We start from the raw sequence: 20,362 nt of genomic DNA on the forward strand, positions 1-20,362 counted from the left end.
AACCCAAATGGAGCGGCGCAATGGAACGACAGATGCGGCATCAGATGCCAGGATTGATTTTGCCTTTTACCAATATGATCCTAGCATGGCCGGAGCCGTGATCTTCGTCATCCTATTCTCCATAACCACCTTCTGGCATGCTTTTCAACTTATTCGCACGAGAACTTGGTTTTTTATTCCATTTCTCATAGGGGGGATTCGTTAGTACATTCCTGAAATGTATCCAAACTATATCCAAATCTAATGATACAGTCGAAACAATCGGATATGCCGGACGAGCCATGTCGAGCAGCCAGTCCCCCAATTGGACTCTCGGTCCCTACCTCATTCAGACGATGTTTCTACTCCTCGCTCCGGCCCTTCTGGCGGCGTCGGTGTACATGTTGCTCGGACGGATAATTCTCGTTCTACGCGCGGAATCGCATGCGATGCTGAAGAAGAAGTTGTTAACCAAGGTCTTTGTGACTGGTGATGTCCTCTCGTTCTTGCTGCAAGGCACAGGTAACAGCCTTACATAACCTAGTCCAAAGTTCAGTCTGACGCAAACACTAGGTGGTGGCATTCAGAGCAGCGGCAGTCTCGACAGTATGAAGTTCGGGGAGCACATTATCGTGGCCGGTCTTTTCGTTCAAATACTGTTTTTCGGATTCTTCATCATAACCGCCGGCAGTTTCGACTTGAAGCTCAGGAGGTATCCGATCCCGCGCTGCTTCGAGGGCAATATTCCATGGAGGAAGCGTCTCAATATATTGTATGGGACTAGTGTTTTGATTCTCATCCGGTCCGTCTTTCGCCTGGTAGAGTACCTTCAGGGCAATGATGGGTTCCTCTTACACCATGAGATCTTTCTATACGTTTTCGATGCGGTGTTGATCTTCATCGCCATGGCTGTTTTCAATATTGCTCATCCCAGTGAGATTGCCAAGTATATGGAGTCGAAAGAGGAGCTCGAACTATCGGAGGGTTATACCAACTTTGTCAGGTAATAGGAGATGTGTCGCCAGCTCATCTTCCGATCTGAGCAGCAGTGTGTATCATTGAAAAGACGGTCCCAGCAGTTATCCGAACAACTGCCCGCTCAAACACATGTTGTACATAGAGGCTGGATTGTAATTTTCGTGCATGGTGTGTTTAATAGGCTGCTTAATGCGCCTAAGCTCTACGAGTGCCCAGATGTTCGGTACTATTAGCGTGAAGGCCAGTAGCACAGCAATAGTTCTTCTTGTTAGGATGACAGTGAGATACCAGCCGTTCTACAAGATACCAGTGATTCTTGGGTACGGATATGCATTAAAGGTCCGATGGCTTAGGATCCACCACGCGTCTAGACCTCGGACTGTAGAAAAATCATCATATTCTTTCCCTGTGCTTCTTAATATTCTTAGGTTCCATTTGCCGGCTGGGAATAGACAATCCCATCCACGGTAGTTGTCAACGTGCCATTCGCCTCGAAGATATTTTTCATGGCATCGATAGACAAGTGGAATCCACCAGGGCCTGTGCGCTTGGTGGCCTGCACAGCGCCTGTTTGCGTTAGATCCGAGTACCAGTCCAGATGATTCCACCAGGGATTCGATTCGGACAAAGTCAGAGTCACTGTTTCCCGGCCATTGATAAAATGCCGGCCGTCGTCGCTGTAGTTGGTGTAGTTTACAGCTACAGTCTTGAAACCTTCAGAACCTGGATACGCCGTGAGATGCACTTGAGATATGCCATGTGCTTTCCTTGAAGGGTATAATACCCGGGTGGCAATTGAGATGGTGAAGGGATGTTAGCACCATGAGGAAATGCCGTCGCCCAGGGGATCATATCTGGTACTTTATAGACAGGCGCAGGAGCGGCCGGTCGTCGACTGGTGAGATGGGCCAGCATCACGCGGTATGTACGACCACCTGGGGCGGTGGAGGCGGGGCAAGGAAGACGATTCTCGCCACCGCATGCGGGGGAAAGTACCAGAGACTGCCAGAAGACAATTTTCGTACCATCCGCGGAGAAAGCTGGGTCTGCGCGCCAGTTCCAGTCGGGATCGTTGACGCTGCCACTTGTGCCGTTGCCAGCAGCGTTGACCTGTTGGCCAAAATATGATCCTCGGTCTCCATATCTATCAATCAGGATAGGCTGGAAGAAGCGACGAGCGCCGTTGTTACGGGTAGACGAAGCTGCAGTCATGGTGACCAGGTCGATCAGCGGCGGAATGTATCGCATGCCTGACATCCACATCTGGCGGTTCGATCCCCGCGTATCCATAACCACGAACCATTGATTGTCGTGGAAAAATGCAATGGGATCTGCGTACTCTGGGTGGCTAGTCAACCGACGGACAGCGCCTGATGTGACGTGTACCGCAAAGAGGTCAACATTGTTTGCCTCTCTTGTGGGACCAATATATAGAATCTCGTCCCCTGCACCACTGAAGCCGCGCAGCTCGCCAACAACAATTGCCTCGTCATGTAATTTGAGCTCCGTTCCCTCCGCCATGATTGAGGAGCGTCCTTTTGGATCGACCAGAATGCTCACATTCACCAAGTCATACCGAGGAGCGACAGGATTTCCGGTCGTTGGGTTTGGGTTGAACTGCAAACGCCCAAAGAAGGCATTCTGGCCTCCCTTGGTGAAAGAGCTCCAACCCATGTGAACGTCTTCTGGATGCATGCGCAGTTCTCGCATAATTCCACTCGGCCAGTAGATGGGGTAGATATATGTTGTGTTCGGGGTACATTCGTCGCTCACAAGGAGAGCGTCGCCACAGTCGAGTATGTTGTGGCCCCATTCAGCTTGACGGCCATTTCGAGCGGCGTGAGGATAATCCCTTGCGGGGTCAAGGCTCTGTGCTTGTTTGGCAGGGATGCCACAGCTTAGGCACTTCCATGGATCCCCGTTAGGGAAGAGTGACCCATCCGTCTTGACAGCAATCAATTGCTGGCCGGTGTAGATGCTGGCCGGGTCCGGGGCCACTGGTGCACCGATGAATTCGACATTGACAAGCACATGGTTCCCATCGGGTGTAAAATCTCCAGCTTGAAAGGTGTCAGAGATAGTCCCTATGCAACCGGTCCCGTGTGGGTTAATACTCTTCGTACAGGCGCCTTTGCGGTTGCTGGGGGCCACTGGTGGCAAAGGCAACTCAATCACTTCAATCGGTTCTGGTTGAGGGGCTGGAAGTGCCTGAACTTGTAAGATAGCTATGGACGCTGCCAAAGCAGATGCAATCCACTTCATTTTCCGCCGGTTCTGGTTTGAGGCGACGGTAGTGTCGGAGATGCCTGTGCTGGAATAATCATGGCGAGCGCGGAAATGGCCCTTTTGTAGTTCTGCTGATTATGCCCAGGCAGCCAGACACCATCCGATCCTCATCAAGCATCATAATCGAATGACGACACCTTTGTTGTCGCTGCAGGAAATGTCATCAAGTATGGGAGATCGTCCTCGTAATCGTATAGTTTACCGGTTTGAGGAAGAAAGACGAGTACGATATGTGGGTATCTCTGATTTGCCTCATGGTCTGGAGGATACGCGTTTTGATACGTCGCAATTTCCATCCGACTGGTCTATAGCGGTTTCTTGTGACGGTAACTGCTCTGGTCAAAGGTCAGCAATTTCTTATTGATTGAGGCTTGATAAAAACTGTGCATTCGCTCGTAACCTTCGGAAGTAGAAGAGGCAGTACCTTGAGTCTACTGCTGGGTCCTTATTAAATTGCATCGCTTGCAGACATGCAGCATCATCTGCGTGGTATCAAGCATTTCCCAAAGGCTGGAAGCTGTGCTGTTATGAGTAACAATGTCAAGCTTGGATGACGCCGGGGTTGCTTTCGTGGCAGTCCGCGGTTCTTTTCTCAGGTGTTTCTCTCCTTTCGTAGGAAACATTTTGCCATGAAGAAAACAAACAGAGACATTGAAGAAACAGAGCTTCAAGGATTCAGTATCAGAGCATCTGTCATCCGGATGTCTCAGTCGGAATGGACTTTCCTCCCTGATAGTTCACCTAGTTATGAGATGAAAATACAATGTCCCAGAAAGTGATTCATTCTTTGCTTTCATTGTCATTCTTTGGGTTGACCATGACCAATGCGTATGAGAGGTCCATATCTGCTCCCCCTTGCCTTAGGTTACTCCCATCAACTATTCACGTTCTTTGCATACTCAATTGATCTCAATTCAAGGGATTATCGTGCTTCTAAAAGCAAAATGCCCACTCTAATGGTTCTTCGAGGATGGTCTGACTGATTCTGTATGAAATGTGTAGAACAACTCTGATCACAAAGATACCCACACAAAACATAGTAGAATATACCTGGTAAACCACTATCACATAGCCCAAGATGCAAAACTAATAGGTAGAGAATAAAAGAAATTGCTCATTGGCTGGTTGACAGTCTGTCTGCTGGCAATTAGATGAGCAGAGTCTGGGCTCAACACTCAGAGCTATTGTCACATCAAAGCAGCAAATGGTATAGAAAACAATGGAAGAACCACAATTGCTAGCTCTTCTATCCTAATGTATTATGGCAGTTATGTTAAGCAATCTTGACACCAAATTGGTATCAATTGGTGGTTGAGTAGTCAGAGAACATGTTGGTCAACAAGATATATTTTCCCACTTCACATACCCCTACCATATCCATCGAAATGTGATATATTCTTTTCTACACATGTGTCATTCTCACAGAGTGATATTTGTGTCCTTGATAAGATTATGCAATACATCCCATCCAATAATAAGACGCACATTGTGACAGTTATGAGCATGAGATTGAGGATTTAGGAATATTTACTGCATGTCTACAGTGGCTCAGGAAGAACAACCAAACGCAGAGTATTACACCCCAAAACTCTAGGGATTGTTTAAGATACTTGCATACTGCGTAGCAAGTCTGGATGTTTTCTATAACAATGTCTTCAGCCACTGATTTCAGGCTGTCTGTCAGCTGGGGATGTTGGCTGCTTGAATCGCAACACTATGGGACTGGAGTGCCTCTATCACTTCCATTGAATCTATATAACATAATACTCATATCAAGCAAAGGCATGCATTGGATAGTGAGCAAGTGCAGGAAAGGCATTCATTAATCTTAGACAGTAGGAGAATGAAAATCCCGGCGTCACCACACGCAGACATACAACGGAGGCACTTCACGCATCCTTTGGCCAGGCACAATGATGGGATTGTTGTCATTCTCCAGGCATAGATAGATAGAATAGCTGACGTAATTCTGTTTACTCTCAAGGTCTGAATGTGTCTAGAGCCTCGAGGCATTCCTCGCGGCATCCAACGAGCCCCTGCCAATATCCCTTGAAAGTGAGTGCAAACAACGCCAACCACCACAGCGCCCCAAAACAAGGTCAGTCGAGCAAGAAGAGAATATTCAAAGATGACAAGTTTGGTCCTGTGTTGATTGTATCTATATCCTTCCACACTGACTAATGAGTAGGCGGTTCACCGGACTCTATCATCGCCACGCACTGTGGCCTGACAGGTATCTCTAAGTAGAATTGGCGACCATCATTCTAGGACTTTGTTAAAGTCATGTCACCACTGCATAGGACAATTAGTCTCGACATTGGTATTTCACGAACAAGTAATAGTGGTTGAGTGAGTGATTTGCACATTCTGCGAACAAGGGGCCATGATAGGAGTGTTAAGATGAGAACAGGAACACCCCGTGGAAAAGAACAACAAATAAACAACCTATCCAGCAAATATGGGTAATGTTGCCGCAAACGCAGGGGCAAAAATGGGGGTATCCCGATCTCCGAGCCCTAGGAATGCCGAATCTTGTTTACATGACGTCTGGTACCTGTACCTGCGGGGAGTGTTGATCCTCCTGGAATTGGTTGAGCGCGACTATTTGTTTACTTTGATCGACAAGTTGACCACTACATCTCATCCGAAGAATGTGAGAGCACAAACGTCCACGAATCAACTACAGGATATGCTCAGACTCCTAGAAAAGGAGTCGGATTGTTCAATGCTTTGTTTGGAGCTCGAAAAGGGTATAAAGCCAGCTTCAATCTCTGGCAATCCATCCTCGAAATCAACAACTCAACAGACGACAACTCGCCAACAACCGCCACCTTCCAAGCCGACATCGATTCAGCCGAATAACCTTCAGTCTTCACGGTGTCCATATTTCTACTTTTGTGATTATATTCTAATCCACACATCAATGTACGTCCACCCACTGATACTGGGCTATCACCCGTACTAATGTCCACCCAGTATCAAGATGCAGTTCACTCTCCAGGCTCTATCCGTCCTCGCGGCCTCTCTCCTCTTCTCCGCTGTCTTAGCTGCTCCTCAATGCCAGCCTGGAAACGCCTGGCCTGACGTCCACGACTGCCACAACTTCTTCGAATGTGCCGCTGGCGGCATCCCAGTCCTCAAGTCCTGCGGTCCCGGCACGGCTTACTGCCCCGTCACCGGTGTCTGCGACTACGAATTCAAGATCCCCTCTTGCCACCCCCGCGGCGCCATCCCCAAGGGTCCTGAGCATCCCGAGATCCCTGAGGGCTGGGGCTTCCCTGGTGCCCACGGCCGCATGGGTCACTAAGTGTTGAGGAGCTGTTGTTCGAAGCTTGACCCCTCTATTGAGGGGTTGAGGATGTGTATTTCTTTCATACTTGTTGTTCTTACCTAAGGTTTTAATTAGTTCGGCTTGGATGGTGTGGTGTCTGGCCATGGATTATAGTTGTCTATGTCGATACCCTGGGAGGATCTGCCATCATGACTAGCAGATCGTGGCATAATTGAACATTTCTATGATTCCAAATTTATACTGGACATTATCCCCGTCAATACATTATGGCTATCTCGTTGTATTCATCGATGTGAATGAGAGCTAAGGTGTGTCCAAAAATTCGTGTTGACATCGTCAAAATGCATTGCAGAACGATCTAATTACAGTCAAAGCAAATCATCAATGTGTATTCGCCGGACTCAGCGCCCCGGCAAAAAGCAGCGCAAAGAAAACGCTCACTGCGGTCTTGCGCTTCTGCCACTCGCCTATGATCATGCACACAGCAGTGGCCATGATTGTATCATGGACCCTTGCCGGCCTCGCTCCCTTCGCGCGAGCCAATGCCATGTCTTCTGGCATCTCGTCGATCCCAAACACCTCGCAGATTCTCGAGTCTTCTACGACGAGAGTCCCGTACTCGTCTTCCTCGGCACTGCAAACAAAATACGCCACGACCACCTCCTGCGTCTCATCGGCCACCTTGGCCGGCAAGATCGCCACCAATTTCAGATGGTGCACCGGCATCCACCGTATTGCCGATTTGCAGTCCGCTGGCAAGTCCTTGGTACCTTTCCACACAAAGTCAACCCCTTCGTAGCTGAATGCATATTCTCTCGTGCGTTTCGAGAACGGCGCACTCCATGTCAACTGACACGCCTCCGTAGCTCTTAGAGGTTGATGAGCAGTAGGATCATCTTCAGTCCGCCCCCCCTGCTTCCGCTTGCTGTTGACCTCGCGATGGTACGCCTTCCCGGACTCGCCCCATAATCGCCAACTGCGCACCCGATACCCTTTTAGGTCAGCATCAGTCTTGACACTGTTATCGGCATTGGTCCGTCGTTGCCACTGCACGACTCCCCGGGGATCGATCGCGTCCCCGAGGTCCCTGCCAAATTGCAATTGCCACCGCCGCCAGCCACCGTAACTGTGGATGAGGCAGATGGTCCGTCCGTCCTTGGAGCCCCCGGAGCGAAGGGTCCGGGGCGGGCGGGCGAAACTGCGGTACGGCCTGTGGACAAAGTAGCCGTTTGGGTCTTGGATGCTGGACGGGTCTTCTTTTTGCTTCTTGCGGCGCTCCTTTTGGGTCTTTGGTTGTTGGGTGGTGGTGATGAGCATGTGATCGTTGCGTTCGCGATAGATGTAGTAGGTTGAGGCGTGGTCGTCAGCGGAGTCCATGGCGTTGAGAGCGATTTGTTGTAAAGGGTCAGTCGGTAAGAGGGAACGATCGTCGTTGTGGAAGGTCATTGTAGACAAAACTGGCTCAAGATGAGAGACTGACCCGAATATCCACGCCTACTTATACATCGACGAGAACATACACCATTGCTAGTGGACAGGGCGAAGCAACAACTTGCGCCAGCCAATACGAGAACTTGCCCAAACTGGAGAGACGAGGATCAATTCTAGGCTTCTTTAGGCAAGTCCCGTATTCGTCTCCAATCATCGGTGTGGCTTAGGCTGCTTAGCCCAGGATGCCCCGTATATGAAGGCTTGGCTCGCCGGATACTATCGTGTTGATCGCAACCAGAGTCCAGAAACGGAGTATGATGCTACCCTGCCCTATTCTGTCCCTATATTTCACGCAAGAGTAATTTGCAACGCAAAGGTCGCCTTCAACACGGCAGTTTGTGGAGAACTCGGCCCTGTCAAGATGTTGGGAAGTGAATCGAAAATAGTGGTCTGTCAAAATATGTCTTCACTCTATAAATAATTACATCAATCGTCTATATCGACAAATCTAAGAAACGGGACACAACCGCCCATTATTATTCCACGAGTAAGGCACTGGATCCGTGACCTGGACCTCCCAATCCTCCGCGCCGACAGCTGTCAGAGCAAAGAACAATCCCCACGGATCATACCGCTGCTTGAGACTGTAGAGGCGGTCGTAGTTGGCGCCGTAGAACGCCTCCTGCAGGTTCGGTTCGACCAGGTCTGCCTCGCTCATGTATGCGCCCGAGTCGGGGGCAATGTCGCGCAGGACGTCCATCCAGCTCGTCACGAACAGAGACTTGTCTTTGACGGTTTCCCAACTGGCGTCGGACGTCCATTCGGTGCCGACGATGACGTGTGCGAGGGCATCGCGCCAGGCGGGGAGGACGGAGGTGTCGGTGGGCGGGGTGACGGCTTTGCCGGTGCCAGTGATGTGGAAGCCAGCAACGAAGAGGCCCTAGAGATGGTCAGCGAGAGTCAAGACAACTGCCGGGAAGGCTTACCTTTTCGATGGCGTCCTGGTGGGCAAGGAAGATCCGGTCACGCAGACTGTCGTCCTGGAAGACGCTTCGGGGCATCAGTCGGGAGGCCGTCTTGACTAGTGCTGTTCCAACGTATTCCTGAGGAAAGGCAACCGCCCAGGCGTCATGGCTTCATATCAGTTAGTCATAATTCTCGGACGGGTATGGCAAGCTCACAAGTTGTCGGCATGGTTGTACCACGGTGTGTAGGTAATGTTCTGAGCGTCCAGCACATCGAACCACGGAGCGAGCAGAGCCTTTGTCTCGTCGATAGTCATGTTGGGGGCGACAAACGACTCCATGCGGAAATAGTAATCGGTCGACCCGGCATAATCAGTACCAAACTCAAAGGCGGACGCGCCGAGGTAGTAGTAGCCATAGGTACCGGCATCGACAAAGCTCTCAAAGTTGTCAAGGTACGACTTGACACCCTTCCAAAAGGCGTCGGCACTAGGGGCGTCGTTGATGGTGAAGTTAAAGGTCACCGTCGTCGTTGGCAGCTTAGGGAATGCCTTGACTGTCAGCGAAGTGACGACGCCGATGGTGCTGCCGCCACCACCACGAAGCATCCAGAAGACGTCCGAGTTCTGCGTGGATGTGGCCGTGATGAAACGGCCATCGGCAAGAACCACTATCAAGCCAAGTTAGCCGGCGCGACTTGGGCTGACAGCGAGATACAACCTACCCTCCATCGCAAGGACCTGGTCGGCGGCCATGCCATACAGACTGCTCAAGGGCGAATGACCACCGCCGGCGGTATAACCACCTCCCAGACCAACGGTGACGGCTTCACCACCGATAACAGTAACACCGTTGGCCTTGGCATATTCATACGCCTCCCACACCTGCACACCAGAGCCGAACTTGATGGCCGGGCCGACGTAGCCATTGGCGGCCTTGTACTGGGGGTAGAATGCCTTGTCCTTCAGCCAGTGCGTCCAGATCGACAGAGCGCCCTTGCCGGCCGCCTTGCCGTTGAAGTCATGGCCGGTGTTCTTGACGACCAAGCGCAGGTTGAGATTGCGGGCGAAGTTGACAGCCAGCTGGATCTGAGCCACGTTTGTGGCATTAACAACGTAGGTGGGATACCCGCCAATCTCACAGGTGTCCGTGTAGTTGAAGCCAGGGGGCATGCATGTGCGGCCTTCGTACAGGGGCAGCATAATTGAAGCCGGGTCGGCCATGCTATTCCACGTTAGCCGCGATCCAGGGAAACATGTGAAGCACTTACTGGAGATCAGAACTGATCCACTGCGACGTGATCGTGGCACATTTAGCCGCATCATACTCAGGCCAGTCGGGGTAACAGTATGCTGCCAGCGGTGTTGTCTTCACGAGACGGTTTCCGAGAAGAAGATTGAAGATGCCCCAGATCAGATCGTTTGGCCAGGCACCATCTCCAGGCATTACCTTGCATTGGTGCAAGCTCCTCTTCGATACGGAAGTGGAGTTGGTGCTGGCAAAGGTGAGCATGCTGGAGATGGTCTCATTCTGAATGGTGTCAGCCACATCGGCGAGAACGCCATCAGTCAGTTGGATCGTTTCGGATGGGAACAGTGTGGCCGATGGTGCGACAGTAGTTGCGGCAGGTGTAAGCGATGCCGTGACACTGGCCTCTTGCGCTGCGACCGCAGAGGCCACGGCCAGGATAGCCAGGACACTGTTCTTCATTCTCTAGGTCCTAGTACAGGGGTCAAGGACGGAGGTAGCCTGTCCATGTCAACACAGTGCATGCCATGTGGGCGATATTTAAACACTTTCTGAATGAAAATTAGGAGACAATGGATGTCGAGTCCTGGCTCTCGAAGCGAACGCAAACCAGGTGGATCCTCATCTCGGAGAATTGGATGGATTCTGACTTGGTGCGCAGAGCTAAACAAGTAGCGGCACGGCCATGGGCTTTTAGCGCATGAACTACTGCATAAAAATATACGTGCTCCACGCTTAGTGTCTACGGACTGACTCGCTGCGAAGAAGATGAGAGTTCTCGTACACACATTCGCCATTATCCATCATATCGTGAACCCAGTCAGGCCACGTTTTGTGGCGCCGTCTAACAAGGACTATCGATATGGCTGCAAGACAAGACTCCAGCTCCTGCGGCGGCGCCGAATATCGGTAATTGGCTTCAAAGCGAGGAACGAGCGAAGAAAGAAGGAACAAAATAATGAGAAAGAAGGCCAAAGGATTAAATAGAGACTGAGGACCGACCTGTTGATTGAGTTGTTATGCAGTCACTGTGCACCAGGAGTTGGCCGTCGAACATGTACCCAGAAAGATTACCAACAATAGCAATGAGAGACAGGCCAGGACGGAGGTTGTCCTCCGAAACCCTTAGTCTAGACTCTAGACTAGTCTATGTCGCGAATAGTTGAATTGTCCCAGGAGACTTGCCGACTTGGCTCGCTTACACCAAAGGAGACGGATTTTGGCCCCAGTCGGCTGAGGACTATGACTGCACTAGCATGCGGGGCAATTTAGTTGACATTTCAACCGACGAGCCTTTGTTCTAAGTGGTGAATGAGTGACTTCTTTTGAGAAGAACCGAGTCTAAGACGGATGAGCGCCGAGCCGGTTGTCCGGCAATGTGTCGGCGTCTCACCAGGACAGTCTGGATTTAGTCCCTTGGGTCCTTTAGCATGGACTATTTGACCAAATGTGACGAGTGGCCGGAATGCTTGCCAACTCCATACGATGCCCGAAGGAGGCACAGCAGCTACAGGGAGCCTCTAGCTGGCTAACAGCATGGCTCTTTACAAATACACTTTGGCATTGCGTCAGCACCTGGTAAACTAGCAGAAATAGCACATGTATCCATCAGCAGAAGATTCGAATGGAGGCAAAAGGTTGCATTTGAGGAAATCGACCAGAAAAGCCAGCATGAGCCTCCGAAACCCTAATGTACGACTCTTGTCTCCTTCGACCTGTGGCAATTTCCGCTGCTCTCATAAGGATCTAACTGCCGCTTTCTAATCTATTTCTCTTTCCTTTCTTTTCTTGTCATCTTCGTCCGATGGACTGCGAATCCCCACGATGACTGCCCCAAGCGATACTCTGCAGCCCCAGGCGATTGCGCTGATCTTTGCATTTCCCGCCGCGGCAACGATCGTGGTGGGCCTTCGAATCTACAGTCGATTATTGACACGGACGTTTGCAGCGGGTATGTTCCCAAATCGTACTATATTGGGTTGACGTATGCTGATCACGGCATATAGACGACTGGGTGATTTGTCTAGCAGAGGTGGGTGACATACGTTTGTCAAATATTTTCATGCTGACCTGAAAAAAGGTCCTTTACTGGGCTGAGACGATCACTTCTTACTATGGTATTATCAATAACAGGGCCTTTTTTCTGCATTAATTAACATAGTCCAGTCATCAAGTGCATGTATATCGGCTACCATGTCTGGGACGTTCCGAAGGACTTTCCCGCCGCGCTGGGAGCAAAGTACTCCTACGCAGTAGGTTGGACTCTGTTGCTGTTAACTACAGACTAACTGTCTTTCAGACATTACTCCTATACAATCCCATTCTGGCCCTCATCAAAACCTCCATCCTCCTCTTCCTGTTACGCTTGACCGGTCAGAAGGTGAACGTGCGCAGAGCGATATACGGACTGTTGATCCTCAACGGGATCGCCATGGTGGCCACCTTCCTCATCACCATGTTCCATTGCGTCCCAATTGCGTCCAACTGGGATCCTACGTCCTACCCAGATGCGAAATGTATCAATTTCGCCAACTTTGTCACTGGAACCGCCTGTGCCGCCATCTTCACCGACGTGCTGGTGCTGATCCTTCCAACCTGGATTGTGTATAACCTGAAAATCGCGCGGCGTCAGAAGCTGATGTTGATCGGGATTCTGTCCTTGGGTTTCATGTGAGTGATCATTGTCTTTTCGGAATGATTGATGACTGATGTGATTAGATCGGTTATCTCTGGAATTGTACGGGTCATCCTCCTCGACAACTACGACCGCCACTTCCCAGCAGACTACACCTACACTGTCCTCTTCTGTATTTCCACTATCGAAGTAGGACTCTCCATTATTGCAGCATGCGCACCGGCTCTGAAACCTCTCTTTGTCATGGTCATTCCCAAAGTATTCAGCAGCAGCAAGAGCCGGAGTGCTCAGCAGTATAACAGGTACGGAGCCAGCCGCAGCGGGGCAATGGGCTATGATCTCGAGCACATCTCGCGGGCAAGCAGGCGAGAACACGGAGAGACCATGATCGGAGCGGCGGACGATGAAAGGGGAGACCGGCATTCTAAGAATGGGATTGTCCTGACGACGGAGATGGAGGTCCACTGGCATGAGTCTGGATCCGGACGGGCGATAACTCAGGGCAGTAGTACGGAGAGTCTAGTGCAGCCGAGAAAATCATGAAAAGGGACATGTATTGGTAATGTATTGTTGGAGTACTGTCGATTCTATATACATAGCAACCCGATAATCCCTCTTCTCATCATAGTCTCCTATTTACTCATTGCCACTGGTCCATGTACGGACCACGAGCTCAAATCCTGAAGCAGTTGGTCGAGTAGGAGCTCACATCGTTGTCATGACCAATGTCGGCGAAATTGAGGAACTGATTGCGGCAGAACTCATAGCCAAAGTCGCCGCTGCAGCCGGGGCTGTCGTAGACTTTGATACAGCAGCGGGTGGTGCCCTCCGGATTGTCCGAGTAGTACCTCATCGACGAAATCTTCTGGTTGAGAGGGTCGACGTTGGGGAAGCACTTGAAGCCGGGATTTCCAGGTCCGCTATTAGTGATAGATGGACCCTATTCCTCCTTGAGCTGGTAAAAGTACACGCGCCAGGCGGACGCGCTGGGGACAAGGGCCAGGGCGAAGGTGGCGGCGAGAGCTGCGATCTTCATGGTGCCTGTGCAATCATCAGTTCTGGTTTTTATGTGGTGAGGGGATTGCATACTTTATGAAAGTGATATGCTTGATTTTGTTAGAATATTGTTGATGCGGTTGAGCTGGCTTGAGGATGTCACCTTGACGGGGAGAGGAGAGGCTTTTATAGATTCCTTCTCACGGATTCTTTCGCTGAAGCTCAACATGAACCGGTGCTGCATCTCCGTGCCATTTGATGCTGTTTTCATAGTTAATATGATGCCAAGAGTAGATGCAGATTCCAAATGTCAATTAGATTGGCCAAGCCATTAAGATCTCGTATAGACAGCGAGGCCCTTTTCCAGATGTATATTTACCGCGACAGAAGGACCGTAGCTGCTTGGTACTCGCTCGTATTCGGTTGATACTTTGATGCATCTCCTCCAGTCTTAAGCCGAGCATTCTGCATGAGTATAATATTCACCACTGTATGGATCAGAATTGTCCATGTTGTCCAGTCCTCTCTCGTATTTCTGCTGACTTCATGCAGACCACCAAGTCTGGACCTCTGTTAGAACGGCCAAAACGGCCGACACTCACCATATGCATTTGTCGTTTGGTCTTGTTTTCCGGCAAAAGACGAAAGCAGACGAACATTTAGGTCTCTCGGATGATCGAGCTCCCTTGCAGCGAGATGACGGTATGAATCCCGTGAAGTGAATCCTGTGTCAGCCAGTTACTTGTCACCGTGACGGGCATTGACATGACTCAATTCGTCTAACGATCCAAGCGACAAGCATTTTCTGCACTCATATCACAATTAGAACAAGAGGCAACGTACACGTCGACTGGCCCGAGATTTTCCATTCAGGTCCAGCATAATAAGAGTCGTGACGCCGGATGAGCACTCTGCCTCGATTCCTCGCCACAGCCGTGGTCGTTTCTAATGGGCTCAAGGAAGGTGTCGTTCTCTGGGTCTGAGGAGAGCTCGCTCCATCGCTAAGTAGGATGAGATGAGTGCACATTCTAAAATCGCAGTATCAACTGCGACCTTGACAGAATTCATGGCACAGGGCCCCGAAGACGAGGAACGGTGGACAATGTTCCGAGCTGATGCTGCCGACAGTGTGTAGATAGAAGGTCAATAGGCCACACTAGAGTCGCCACTCAAACCCATTCCAGATAACTTGGATGAAACTACTTACACAAAGCTTTCGAGGTCACTTCCCGAGCATCTTACTAACGATCACCTTACAATTTTTCCCCAGGCCTTTGCGGAACCCTATCCCGTTAAAGAAACAGAGCCGCTACGCATACTACCACCCAAGTGCGGAGGCTGTATCCTCCTTCATCATGAGTCTTCCATACAAGTTCATGAATTCGTTCTTGGTCAATCTCATGCTGTACTTCATGTCGAACCTGCGACGAGAGCCGGGCCCGTTTTTCTTCTTCCTGTTGATTTCCATGTCGATGATGCTTGCCATGTCAATGTTCTTCCGCTGGTTTGCATCCTTGACCAAGAAAATCGACCAGGCCCTTGCTCCTTCAGCTATCATTCTGCTGGCCCTTGTTCTATATACTGGCTTTGCCATTCCTGTCTCGTACATGCGCGGCTGGGCTTCATGGATTCGATGGCTCAACCCCGTGTCCTATGGCTTTGAAGCTGTCATGGTCAACGAGTTCCACGGACGGGAATTCCCGTGTTCATCCTTTGTACCAGCCGGACCAGGCTACGAGGCTGTATCCAGCACGCAACGAGTATGCTCGACTGTCGGAGCGGTTCCTGGCTCGGACGTGGTTTCCGGCGACGCGTTTGTCCGCTCCTCGTACGGCTACATCAACAGCCACCGCTGGCGGAACTTTGGGATCATCATCGCGATGACCGTCTTCCTTGCGATGTGCCATTTTGTGACGACCGAGCTTGTTGCTTCAAAACGATCAAAAGGCGAGGTGCTTGTATTCCGACGTGGTAGCGCTCATATCGCACGTGCAAAGCAAGCGCAGTGTGATGAGGAACGACCCACTGCCTCTGCTGTGCAGAATGAAAAGTACAGTGAGGCCCCGACCCCTGTTGCTGGTGTTGAGGAGCAGACATCTATTTTTCACTGGGAAGATGTGTGCTACGATGTGAAGATCAAAAGCGAGACTAGGCGGATCCTCGATCACGTCGATGGATGGATCAAACCTGGTACGCTGACTGCTCTGATGGTAAGTACTTTTCCTGCCCGTCTGTGACACCGAGGGGGCTAAGAATGCTGTACATAGGGCGTCTCTGGGGCTGGCAAGACTACCTTACTTGATGTACTGGCCAGCCGAACGACCGTCGGAGTCGTCATCCAACTCATCTTCCAAATCATCCCATCATTCGTCACACAACGAACTCTATACGAGTCCCGCGAGCGCCAGTCCAAGGCCTACTCCTGGCAAGCGTTCGTTCTCTCCAATATTGTCGTGGAGTTCGCATGGAACACGGTAAGTCATTGCCATATATGCCCAGCCACAGACTAACATGGCTCAGATCGCGGCCGTTCTGTGTTTCCTAGCGTGGTTCTACCCCGTCGGCCTCTACCGCAACGCAGAATACACCGACACGGTCCATTCCCGGAGCACCCTCGCCTTCCTCATCCTCTGGGCCACATTCCTCTTTGCCAGCTCTTTTGCACACCTCCGCGCTCGCAAACATCATGGGCATCATGATGTACGCCTTCTGCGGGATCCTCGCCGGCCCGCATGCTCTCCCCCGTTTCTGGATCTTCATGTATCGCGTCAACCCGTTCACGTACCTGGTTTCGGGCCTGTTGTCGAAGAGTCTGGGTGATGCGCCGATGCATTGCGCCGACAATGAGTTCCTGGCCTTCTCTCCTCCTGCGAACCGGACTTGTGGCGAGTACATGGAGAGGTACATTGCGGCGGCTGGGGGGTACTTGCTGGATTCAGGGGCGCAGGGCGATGACCAATGCCGGTATTGTCGTATTGTCGTGTTGATAACACGAACCAGTACTTGGGGAATTTTAGCATCGACTTTGGGACTCGGTGGAGGGATTTTGGGCTTCTTTGGGTCTATGTTGCCTTTAACACCTTCGGGGCAGTGTTTCTCTACTGGCTTTGTCGGGTCCCGAAGGGGAAGAAGAGACTGTGATTCGCAGTCGAGGATATAGAATATAGATTATAGATTAGATGACACGAGACTGTTACTAACTGAATAGAGGGCTTGCTCTGTGGGATCTGAAGCTGGTTGAGTAGGAGCTGGACACGTTCCTACTGGCTATGGATGCATATGTTTAATAGAAGAGAAGTATCTACAGGATGGTAGCTCCTGCAAAAGAGTTCATTATTTACAAAGTTCTATATAAGAGGGGAACCACGAAATGGATCACATTGTGGCTTAATCCATCCATATGGCGAAGATGTTTGTATGTGGTCGAGATGGGAGTTAAGTAGAAGATAAAATGATTATATCGAAGTGAAAAGGAAAGGAATCAACGTAGCAATTGCTACGAATACGAGACCGAAGAAAGATCCTATTGCCGGTCCAGGGGATGCAGAGCCGGTAAAGAGTGCTGACGCAGCGGTACCCGTCATAGTGCGGGAACCACTTGCTTGAGAAGACGTAGAGAGAGTGGCGGCGCTGGAACCTGCGGTCAAAGTCAGACTAGAGGGCCTGGGGGACGGGATTCTGGATGCAGTCGATGTCCGAAGGCTCGTTGGAGTGCTTGCAGGAATGGTCTGGTTGTAGTTGGGGATATCACCATGAGCCTCCAAAGCGGCGACATCCTTTGCACCGGATGATGCAGAGCCGACAGCGTTGTGTGCGCTAGCTCCGGTGCCATGGCTTGATTGAACTGTATCAAGGCTGGAGCCTGAGCTTGACCCACGGCCTGTACCTTGGTCATTGATAGAGCCAGACTCAGAAGTCGAACCATGAGCCCCAGATGCAGGAACCGTGGGAATAGCGGTAGGAGTTGCTGCCCTCTCGACTGTGAGCACAACAGTAGACGCTACTATAGTTTCGGTAGTGACGAATGTGCTCTTTGCCGTGGCGAGACAATTGGCGACTGTTGACGGGCACGCTGTGACAGTGGCAGTGCGGGTGGTCAAGACGGTAGAGGTTATCACATCAACAGAATCACCTCCTGACGGGGCGTGTGAGCCGGCGCTTGCGGCGGATCCAGGGACTCCGGTGACTGCAGGTCGCTCGGTAGCGGTAACTGGACAAATGGTGGTGGAGACCACGACTGTTTCCGTGGTGGTATATGTGCTCTTATGGGACGCGGGACAATCGGTCACACTGGATGGACACGCGGTGATGGTAGCAGTCCGAGTGCTGAAGATAGTAGAGGTAGTAGATTTACCAACAGATGATGGGGCAATATCAGCCGTAGGGGTGGCGGACGTGGTGGCCTCGGTGACTGGGCAAATGGTTGTTGCAACCACAATGGTCTCAGTGGTTACAAAAGTACTCCTGGCTGACGCAGGGCAGTCGGGGACTGAGGACGGGCAAGCGGTCACGGTAGCAGTTCGGGTTGTCAGGATAGTCGATGTGGTGAACTGTGGCGCGGAAGTAGGAATTGCAGACGACTGACCCGATGCCACGATGGACGATATGGGAACGACACTGGGAGCGGATGAAGGATTCGATGGCGTTAGGAGCCCACTCGACAATGAGACTTGAGAGGATGCTGCGCCGGATGAGGGCGGAACCTGAGGAACGCTCGACGAGGGTGAGCTCGGGGCGGGCAGCACGGAGGAGCCCAAGGAAGTCACAGCGGCAATGGAGGAAGCGCTGTCACTTGATGAGGCTGAGGAGGTGGCCACCAACGCGGCGGAAGAAGTTGGGGATGTCACAGCAGGGACGGAGGAAGCCGGTGATGTGGGTGAGAGACTGGCGGACGGATCAGGTGAGGAGGACGGTGACGCTGGCCCAGGACTGAAAGAACTCGGTGCGGCGTTGCTCGACGGTGGAGCAGATGATGATGGAGTTGATGTCGGTACCGAGACCGGGATAATAGAGAATGACACCACAGGAGATGAGCTTCCAAGTGAAGGCAGAGGGATCGAAGAACACGACGGGATGACCGCGGAGGAAGTGATCAGAGCAGCCGACGAGGACGGAGACGCCACCGGAGAGGAAACCATCGGAGAGGAGACCACAGGAGAAGAGACCACAGGAGAAGACACCACTGGAGAAGAGACCGGGGACGCTGGCGTGGGCGAGGTTGAAGGTGTTGCACTTGGCGTCCGCACTGGTACGGACAGTGAAGCGACCACTATGCTGGACGGAATTGCCGACGATGAAAGAATGGCCTCACTCGAAGGCGACGCCGTGATCACCGCACTGCTGGAAGGGGTTGGGGTAAAGACCGGCGTCGAGCTGGGCGTGAGTGTGACTGTCGAGCTGACGGTCACTGTCGAGCAGGTCTCCTGCGCAGGGCCCAGGAGCTTGGCGTTGTCAAACTCGACATACGTTTGGTAGACATTGTAGAGATTACAGAACGCCCACATGGTAAACGTGTGCGAGGTCGAGGTGGCAGTAAGCGTCGCTGACAGGGTCTGCCAGGTAGCGGTGGATGGCGAATATGATCCAGTTGCCCGTGTCAGGATGACGGTGGTATCGTGCGCAGCGTAAAACGTACAGGTAGTGTATCCCTGAAATCCGGTCGACTTGCCGAGTTTGTAGTCATACGAGAAGGTATATGTCGTGCCCACTTGGAGCCCCGTCACCGTCTGCGACATGGCATAGTTGGGTCCTCCAACCCAGCTGACCTGCGCGGCATACTGCCCGTCGTCCGAGCTGTCGCTGATGACCGAGATGGCACCGGTCAACCTAGTCCACGGACTGGTTGAGCCCGTCTCGAAGGACGGATTGATGAACAGATTGACCGACTCGGTTGTACAGGAGACTTCGGTGCTGGTGATGACCTCGGTGTCTGCCTGGGAAAGCTGACCAAGGAGCACTAGGGGCAGCACAATGGCCGCAGCAAGGGACCGCATATTGACTATTGCAGTTGATCGCCGTAAAGAAAGGACGAGGTATGGACAACCTCACGAAAGGACGGAATATCTACCATGGATCTAACTGACATGCCGCGGGGATGGGGTTATATATGGAGAGAGGCTGTTCCTTTCTGCTGTCGTGCGAGATCTGGACCCATCTTGCTGAGGCGATTCTGTCTGCCAGGGAAATGTAGGGCGACGCCCAATCGTCGGCCATATCCGAGTGGGTTTTCTGATGGAATCGTGCCCGATATCTCGTCTAGAAAGACTCTAATCATGTGTCCAAGAGCAAGGGCTGCGCTAAGCCTTCTGGTCAGGAACATTGGGACCAATCTGGGTTCTTTTAACGATATAGCAAGAGTCAAAAGTCAATAGTTTATTTTCCGGCGAAATCCCTGCGCTTTGTTTGGATCTTTTCGACTTGGTTCCTCTTAGCGTCGGTAATAGCGTGCTCTCATCCTGCTGTCCACACCCAAGACCTGGTATTTTTGCCGACGGAGTCTCGCTAGAAAAGACCTAAATACTGTTACTTGCCACTGGATGGAGACCATCTATC

General features: G+C 51.4%; 9 protein-coding genes across 9 annotated transcripts; 4 read left to right on the forward strand and 5 right to left on the reverse strand.

The window, feature by feature from the left end:
* Positions 1 to 7: 7 nt before the first annotated feature.
* On the forward strand, positions 8 to 986 carry Aspvir_004978 (RTA1 domain-containing protein; the record flags this gene model as incomplete). Its single annotated transcript, XM_043268199.1, has 3 exons — positions 8 to 200; positions 253 to 501; positions 553 to 986. 3 exons carry the CDS (start codon positions 8 to 10, stop codon positions 984 to 986), a joined length of 876 nt encoding a protein of 291 aa, XP_043124134.1.
* A 395-nt stretch (positions 987 to 1,381) lies between these two features.
* Aspvir_004979 (uncharacterized protein) lies at positions 1,382 to 3,219 on the reverse strand (the record flags this gene model as incomplete). Its single annotated transcript, XM_043268200.1, has 2 exons — positions 1,382 to 1,634; positions 1,661 to 3,219. 2 exons carry the CDS (start codon positions 3,217 to 3,219, stop codon positions 1,382 to 1,384), a joined length of 1,812 nt encoding a protein of 603 aa, XP_043124135.1.
* A 2,482-nt stretch (positions 3,220 to 5,701) lies between these two features.
* Positions 5,702 to 6,550, forward strand: Aspvir_004980 (carbohydrate-binding module family 14 protein; the record flags this gene model as incomplete). The annotated part of the gene is made up of 2 exons (XM_043268201.1): positions 5,702 to 6,120; positions 6,220 to 6,550. The coding sequence occupies 2 exons, from the start codon at positions 5,702 to 5,704 to the stop codon at positions 6,548 to 6,550; spliced, it is 750 nt and encodes a 249-aa protein (XP_043124136.1).
* A 366-nt stretch (positions 6,551 to 6,916) lies between these two features.
* Aspvir_004981 (uncharacterized protein) lies at positions 6,917 to 7,981 on the reverse strand (the record flags this gene model as incomplete). The annotated part of the gene is made up of 1 exon (XM_043268202.1): positions 6,917 to 7,981. One exon carries the CDS (start codon positions 7,979 to 7,981, stop codon positions 6,917 to 6,919), a length of 1,065 nt encoding a protein of 354 aa, XP_043124137.1.
* A 493-nt stretch (positions 7,982 to 8,474) lies between these two features.
* Aspvir_004982 (FAD-binding oxidoreductase) lies at positions 8,475 to 10,641 on the reverse strand (the record flags this gene model as incomplete). The annotated part of the gene is made up of 5 exons (XM_043268203.1): positions 8,475 to 8,906; positions 8,953 to 9,100; positions 9,148 to 9,601; positions 9,656 to 10,155; positions 10,202 to 10,641. The coding sequence occupies 5 exons, from the start codon at positions 10,639 to 10,641 to the stop codon at positions 8,475 to 8,477; spliced, it is 1,974 nt and encodes a 657-aa protein (XP_043124138.1).
* A 1,362-nt stretch (positions 10,642 to 12,003) lies between these two features.
* Aspvir_004983 (uncharacterized protein) lies at positions 12,004 to 13,357 on the forward strand (the record flags this gene model as incomplete). Its single annotated transcript, XM_043268204.1, has 6 exons — positions 12,004 to 12,130; positions 12,186 to 12,211; positions 12,260 to 12,296; positions 12,346 to 12,431; positions 12,479 to 12,849; positions 12,898 to 13,357. 6 exons carry the CDS (start codon positions 12,004 to 12,006, stop codon positions 13,355 to 13,357), a joined length of 1,107 nt encoding a protein of 368 aa, XP_043124139.1.
* A 130-nt stretch (positions 13,358 to 13,487) lies between these two features.
* Positions 13,488 to 13,850, reverse strand: Aspvir_004984 (uncharacterized protein; the record flags this gene model as incomplete). Its single annotated transcript, XM_043268205.1, has 3 exons — positions 13,488 to 13,605; positions 13,663 to 13,734; positions 13,783 to 13,850. 3 exons carry the CDS (start codon positions 13,848 to 13,850, stop codon positions 13,488 to 13,490), a joined length of 258 nt encoding a protein of 85 aa, XP_043124140.1.
* A 1,315-nt stretch (positions 13,851 to 15,165) lies between these two features.
* On the forward strand, positions 15,166 to 16,951 carry Aspvir_004985 (putative ABC multidrug transporter; the record flags this gene model as incomplete). Its single annotated transcript, XM_043268206.1, has 4 exons — positions 15,166 to 16,020; positions 16,078 to 16,284; positions 16,356 to 16,774; positions 16,828 to 16,951. The coding sequence occupies 4 exons, from the start codon at positions 15,166 to 15,168 to the stop codon at positions 16,949 to 16,951; spliced, it is 1,605 nt and encodes a 534-aa protein (XP_043124141.1).
* Positions 16,952 to 17,265: 314 nt separating this feature from the next.
* Aspvir_004986 (uncharacterized protein) lies at positions 17,266 to 19,803 on the reverse strand (the record flags this gene model as incomplete). The annotated part of the gene is made up of 1 exon (XM_043268207.1): positions 17,266 to 19,803. One exon carries the CDS (start codon positions 19,801 to 19,803, stop codon positions 17,266 to 17,268), a length of 2,538 nt encoding a protein of 845 aa, XP_043124142.1.
* Positions 19,804 to 20,362: the final 559 nt, after the last annotated feature.

This window comes from Aspergillus viridinutans (genome assembly GCF_018404265.1).
Source record: "Aspergillus viridinutans IFM 47045 DNA, scaffold_2, whole genome shotgun sequence".
Lineage (NCBI taxonomy): Eukaryota > Fungi > Ascomycota > Eurotiomycetes > Eurotiales > Aspergillaceae > Aspergillus > Aspergillus viridinutans.